The 7,720-nt window shown below is 32.9% G+C and overlaps 1 protein-coding gene across 1 annotated transcript in view; it reads left to right on the top strand.

Annotated features, from left to right (window-relative positions):
- Positions 1-6: 6 nt before the first annotated feature.
- LOC111086058 (glutamate receptor 2-like) overlaps positions 7-7,720 on the top strand; it is a 12,518-nt gene continuing 4,804 nt past the window's right edge. Inside the window, exons 1-2 of the mRNA XM_022387460.1 lie at positions 7-32; positions 2,120-2,382. Coding sequence (XP_022243168.1) covers positions 15-32; positions 2,120-2,382 — 281 coding nt within the window. The 5' untranslated portion in view covers positions 7-14. The remainder of the gene's footprint in view (positions 33-2,119; positions 2,383-7,720) is intronic.

Here is a 7,720-nt window from a genome sequence, read left to right as displayed (position 1 = left end):
TTTCAAACTCCTTAATGTGCACAAACCTAATGGTAAAACACTTTGTCTCATTTATGACCAGTAATTCCATTAGCATTTTCTCTAAACACCTGTATAAAGAATTATAACAATATTCTCTTATTTCAATTTTAACATGTATTCGGAAACAACTACAAAAGACTGTCACGTGATTATTTTGACCATAAAAATACACCCAGAATTTTAACTGCTACTTGCTTATAAGGTTCGACTTACATTATATTATTTATAACTTGAAACTTCAAATATACATTCAGTGTTAAACGGGGTTCACATTTTATATTGTATTAAGTTCATGATTTTTTTATGTTACAATACTCAGTGTAAAAAAAAAGGGTGAAATCACTCATATTCAATGCATAATAAATAATGAATCCCAATAAGTGGGTCTGCAGTAAGTGTACGGACTTGCAATGAGATAAAAGTCCCTTATAATAAAAAAGTCACAAAAAATGTTTAACTCAAACCAATATTGTAATTAATTTCAGGAAGAGACGGACTTTTGATATACAGGGTTAATATGAACTTAATTGACCTGATCTCTACAGGGTTAGTATAAAGATAGGTGGTCTATTCTAAGTCTCATAACACCAAATGTAGACATTTGTAGGCTGTAAAACTTCAGACAGACACTAGTCAGGAGATGGAGAAAATTTTGGTCGTAAAATATGTCAACAGAGGCGCTATTTATTATGCATAACAGGATTATTACCGCGATATTTGACGTGATCAATTCAATTCTACAATTCTTGAAAAGGCGTGATACACAGTTCTCTGATTTCCAAAAGGTGCATATGGTGGAGGGTGTTATATTTAAGTAGAAACACAACAAACCAACGATCTCATCAGTAAATGAAATATTATCAAGCAACGTTTTGAATTGTTGTTTTAGCCAGGAACTTGAGTGCAAATTTTAGACGTCGATTTCCATCTCCTGGTTCTAATGCGAGGACTCTCTGCTACCTGTATGGGTACAGATTCAACATCTCCCGCACAGCCTTTCAGAGTATCGCGAGATTTAGCAATGCTCAGTAAACTCATTGGTGCTACATTCCTTGTATGCATTTGTTTCTGTAACATCCAGCGCTGTTTTCCTAACGTTAGTGAGAACTTAAACTGGTACTGAAGGACGATCATTTTGATATACATCAGGAACCTAACCTGACTGTTCAATCTATTCGCGATAAGCTGTAGGATTACATGGCCTTTTGCTGCACTTGTGTTTTAATAATGGTGTAATAAACCTTTACATATTCTGTTCTTAGACATCTCAGTAAAAATGAGCAACAAGCGTTTATTTCTGTTGCTATTATACTACCCGGTATTATATTACCGAATACTACCAATACGTATATAAAGATGGGTTTAGATCGGGGATTTAGAATTTTCCAGAATGGGAGTATCGCTTATAATTAACGAAAGTGAAAAACAAATGAATATGGATCAACTTGGGTTATTAGGACCATCCAAAAGAGAACTGCAAAGAGTCGTACCCCAGCGATGGAAGTATAATGCGGCATCTTGTAACAGGCGAGAATCCATGAAAATAAAGGTCAGTGGTAAAAGCCGTCTATGCTCCAGGCAACAGTAGGTAATCAAGAAGGAACTCCATCTAGAAACGAGGGCAACGGAGTATGATTTCGCCAAGATAAGACTTTTGGTCATACCTCCAATTCAACCGTCATATGCTGAAAAGGGTAGTCATTCTATTACATACAGATGCAGCGCCTATAGATTGTTGAAACAGGCAAGAGGAATGGGGGGAACTTTTATACACTTGTGAAGTTGTCAAATTACTCAACCATTTCTTGTGAGGGAAACCCAACAAATCATGTGATAACACGAGTTTAATACAGACCATATAATGTTATAATAAATTAATGAACGTGTGTCATGATTAACTGATTTAGTGATAGTAAAAAATAGTTATATAAACTGAGTATGTTCTATTTTGTTAGCAAAAAATGGATTACAGTTAACTATCCACAATTCAATAAGCATGTCCGTATAATTCTCTCTCTATATATATATATAGTAGTAATCATGATATTTGTCATGACATATAGCAATTAAGATTACGTTTCCTAATATTTTATTACAGAGTGCAACGAAAGGAGACCTTGCAATAATTGGAAATGACATAAAAAACGACATGGAAGGAACATTGGTAGAGACCACGAGAAAGGGAGTTATCAAAGCTATGCAGGAGTCCTATGCTTTCTCCTGGTCTGGTACCATAATTGAAGGTGTTCTCGTTAACCTTGGGATCACAGAGTATCATTTTGGAAAGGGTGCTTTTTCCGACATCTTTTATTCAGTTGTTTTGCCTAAAGGATCGTTAATGACAAAAGAATTTACTAAGGCGTAAGTAGCTGCATGTCTTTTTTTCATGCTAAATAAACACATATATTTAGACTACAAAGTATCTAACACCAAAGCTGGTAAAATACAACTTTTTTTTTCCAGACCAAAAAAAACGTAACAAAACACCTTTTGTCTCTTCCACACTGGTTAATTAACCAAATGGATATTACATGTAAAATATTGATGTAAATTGTAATTATAATTGATCTTACGTTTTGTCGGTATTTTAATAGACAAAATCTAACTTAATTACCATATTTGTATCAGATTGGAACACCTGACTTTTTTGGTTGGATGTTGATCGTATAAGGCTGTCAAATTAAACAAGTCTGTCTTTTAAAACTATCATATGGCCCGAACGCTGGTGAATATGGAGAACATAGATCAAATAAGTTAAATATATGGGATTTTCCTATTTGATTAACAAGAAATGAAAATAACTCTGCTGTTGTATTGGGGGATAAAGTTAGGCAGGGTGCGATTATGATCTAACTAATTAACTTAATATCCAGGGCATAGCTAGGCATACGCACATGCGATCTTGCGTAAGGTGGACAATTAAAGATACGAATTATCTGTGATATGCAGTCTTAAATATAAGAGTTACAAAACCTTCTATATGACAAATCTGTTATAAAATTACGGCAGTATATGAACAGAATTGCATATGTAACTTGTTACTTCTAATTATACATGTTGGTATTTTATTATTATATTAATAAGTTACATTTTATCATTCTATGCCAGTTTATTTTTTATAAAAGTAATCCATGTATACAAAGGCCTTTGTGTTATTATTATTACAACTATCATCACTGTTTGTTATCGTCTAGCAAAAGTTACAGAAACAAACGCAACTGCTCAAAATTGAAATATTAACAGTACTTTATGTCGCCTATATGGTTATTTGTTTATTAGTTATAAACGCATAAGATCATCATAATGCGCCATTTGAGGTTTCAATTTCAAAGCTTTGACGATGATAGCCCCCTCCTACACATTTTTTTAGTGTGTAACTAAAATTAACGCCTAGCTACGTCCCTGATATCCAAGTAATTTCATGGAAATTAGACTGAACATTTAATTTGTTACGTATTACAATTTCAAATAGCTTAAAACTGAGTTAACTTGTAATTTGGAATTAGAAGTTAAATAAATGCCGATATATATGTAATTTATGACATTTGCCAACAAGATTGATACACACAGATTATTTTTTAATACAAATATATTTTAATATACAAACAATAATACAATTTACAATAACGGTTATTACAAATAATGCTCTATGTACAAAAGATTTACAAACTTACAAACAATATTGAGTCTTCTTTCTGGTCTGAAACTTCCTTGATATCTTATTAATTTCGAGTTGGTGTAGATACAATTCACTTAATAGGGAGCTAGCTAGCTCTGTTCTTCGTTCTTCGCCAATCATCACAGTATTAGCTTCCGAAGTTTATAGCACACTAACTATAGCAAACCAATAATGTACACTATCTTTTGGCGCGGCGCGTTGGTTATATTTATAGGCATGAAGAGAGTTTCTCGAAACTTCAGCTTATGCATTGTTTGTTTGTTATGAATTTCGAGCAAAGCTACACGAGGGCTATCTGCGCTAGCCGTCCCCAATTTAGCAGTGAAAGACTAGAGGGAAGGCAAGCTAGTCATCACCACTACCAACTCTTGTGTTACTCTTTTACCAACGAATAGTGGTATTGACCGTCACATTATAACGCCCCCAAGTATGTTTGATGGAACGGGAATTCGAACCCGCGACCCTCAGATTACGAGTGAAGCACCCTAACCACCTGGCCTTGCTGGGCCCAGCTTACGCAACAATATAAACGATATCCCAGTGTTTAAGTACACACACACACACACATACTGTTGATTCTTACATTCCAGAATTTTCTACAATTTTAGAGAATAGGTGGGAGTTTCACAATACAGATTTAACAATATAAGTTGTGTAAATTTGTAAATATAAAGTTAACTTAAACAAACATCGATATTAAAATAGATATGTTTAATAGTAAATCCGTCACAAATTAAAGTAATTCTATAATAACCTAACGGAATTTTTGTATTTGAGTATAACGTGGAATGTTTATTGAAATACGTTTATCCCGGTAATTGATAATCTTTTCTAATAAAAACAGCAGCATCTGTGATGTGTGTATTATTAAATACCTTAACTGTATAACCTTAATTGACTTAATTCCTCATGTCATACTAGATGAAAGTTAAGTGTATGATTTTTTAAAAATTTGACTGACAAAAAAAAGAAGTGATGAAAAAATGAATTATAAAATTCCTGAATACAGTATTCTCGAAAAGTGATTAGTATTTTTTTTTAATTTATTTATATTGTTAATTTATAATAAGCATTCCAGCTTATTATAAGTAAAACAAGTCTAACATAGGTCTAACAATGTGTTTTCACTGTGTTAAAATTGGTTTAGGAAAAATTATTTTGTATATACTTTCTTAGTGATAGGTTAATCAAAAAAAAGCTATCTTAACTTTGTTCTCAGCAATTTCCTAGCATTTCCTTGTCTATGCGCTATGCTACTCTTAACACATTACATTAAGTTAAAACTATGTTTGCATAATATTCGTGATCTAACCTATATAAAAGCTATTATGTGTGTGTGTGTGTGTGTGTGTGTCACGTCACGCGTGATTTCTCGAAATAAGAGGAATCATAGAAGCCAAAATGCATTTATGCGGATAGAATAGTTCGATTACTGTCTGTCCATTACGATTTTAATGACGGGGATGAAAGGGAGCCGTGAGGGGAGGGGAGTGAAACCTTGTAAGTGTAGTGAGTGTTGGTTTAATAACCCGAAAGTAGAAACGTATTGTGGGATCATCTAGCCAAGAGCCAAGTGCATAAAATTTATCATGAAAGTAAAAATATCGATTCAATTTTAAACTTAAATCGTCACAAAATGTCATATGATCGTTTACACATGTGAATAATTTTCATTGAAATCGGGTCACATTTTGTTATACTTAAAATGTTGACAAACACTGGCTATAGATTTCTCTAGACCAACCGCGACGTGAAACTCTTATCGATCGTTATAAAACCCACGAGAAACACATATAATAATAAAATATATTCATTTGTGGTAAACGAAATAATAATTTGATCCAAGTAAGAGTTTCTTTTTCTTTCCGATTTGTAAAAAAAATCCTAACGTGATAAAAAAAATAATATTATTTTCGAAATCTGCGAAGATAGATAATGGCAAGTCCATTATTAAAACCAAAACAACTGTTATGAAGTTTAAATTTACAGACCTGTGTAATTATTCTCTGAATACGCCACGAATTCATTTCATGAATTATCTTAATTTTGATAAACTCACAAAGGAATTTACTAACGTTTGACTGCCTCGACTTCACTTTTCAACATCTTTCTTGGTCGAACTTGATTTCGCAAAATGTATTTATTTCAGTTAGCTATGAAATGTGAGGTTAGGGTATACTATGGAGTGGGGGTGGTAGTACTTGCCCCGTCACTTCTGACGAACTATACGCTAGTACTTAAATAGATGCCGCCACCAGTTTTGAACACCAGTCAGATTTAGTTCCTATCACAGTGAACCAGACGACAAAAGAGCTAAAGTATTAATTAACCCACTATCTACTACAAGAACGGACATTTTAATTATTCAAAATACTTTAACACAATAATAATTTTATTAGTGGAGAAATTACTGATGTGATAATATACTTTAGATGACTCTATTTTCCATGGTTATTATTATGTACATTTCCCCCTAGAATCTATTACTTAGTTTTGATTTTTATATTTTTGTTCTTTCGCCAAGTAAGAGTCATAGTTTCACCAGCAGTAAATGCCTTGGGCATTCATACAGTGTGCAGGAATATCGTACTTGCAAGAAGCACTTTACACTTCAAACAGTTGTGTAGCTTAGTTGGTCTTAGAAGTAAAAATTAACTGTACCTGTGTGTTGGAAGAAAAGGAGACGAAATAGAGAAACCGAAACGTTATAATAATATAATTCGGGTTCGATCCTGCAGCGGACACAACACGGATAGCCAATCACTACTTATTCGTATCTTTTTTCACCTTTAAATAAATCTCTGACAAGATATAATTTACAATAACAAAGATGGTTACATGCTTACAGTGGTCATTATTATCTAACAAAAACTCGGTAAATAGATTGTTGGCGTTTTAGAATTATGAACAATATCTCCATCTTAAAGATTCACATATATATTATATATGTGTGTGAATTTTCTCTAATATGTTTTTAATTAAAAAGCATTAGTGCCTAAGTTATGTGACATATATAGAACACTAATTATTAGGAACTAATTTATATATTGTTGAAGTATGGTAGATTTGTCACACAGAGCAATGTATGTATATAACTACTGGAGGGCATTGTGCTACTGAAAAAACCTACTACCAATCTATTATAATGACTAGCTGGAGTACCCGTCCCCTGGACGGAAGTTATGTAAATTCATGACTGATGAAAGGTTATCTTAGGACATGAAAAGTTGCTTCCCTTATATGTATTGAAAATAAACGCAAAAACGCCCATAAAAACTGCAAAACACAAAATGTGAAACCGCATATTCGTATGTATTTCCCAATGGACCCAATGAACATCCATCCGAAGATCCATCAGCAGGGGACCAAGATCGTGATAAAAACTGTAAAAAGGCAAAATACAAAACTGAAAATTTCTATGTACTCCCGCATGGACCTAATAAACCTCTATACCAATTTTGGTGAAGATTCATATACACCCTGCGAAGTAGTTACACGGGCACACAATAGACAACAGACAGTACTATTATATTTATATAGATTCTCATTTTTTGTCTGTCCTGAAAATGCATGCGCACTTCATTTCAATGGATGTAAATAAAAGGCGGATGTAAGTATAATTTAGTAGATATTTTGTACAACAACATATTTAAAAGTTACCAAAGTTTTTTGAAAAGGTCTAACGTTAGATCGAAGGAGTACATTATAAGTTTATATATTGATAATATTAAGTACGGTAAAGTTTAGCTGTAACTGAACTAAAGTAAAAAACCTACACAGGGTACAGTATTTACATATTTCTATCCAATATAGGCCGTACATAATATAGGCTTAACTAATGTTAGGCCTAAGACAAGTGAACTTGCAGATTTCGATGTCTGTGATTAGAATTTTTTTTTATTTGTGAGAATTTAAAATATGATTTTTTTTAAATTGTCAAAATAAAAAGCTTTTACCTATACTTCTCAATAGTATAAATATATACTGTGTTATTGTTGGGCTTAGGATTCTCCTACAGTA

Source organism: Limulus polyphemus, unplaced genomic scaffold (assembly GCF_000517525.1).
Source record: "Limulus polyphemus unplaced genomic scaffold, Limulus_polyphemus-2.1.2 Scaffold33, whole genome shotgun sequence".
In the NCBI taxonomy this organism is placed as follows: Eukaryota; Metazoa; Arthropoda; class Merostomata; order Xiphosura; family Limulidae; genus Limulus; species Limulus polyphemus.
Note: the sequence above shows the minus strand (reverse complement) of the source record. Positions and strands in the feature narration are given on the sequence as shown.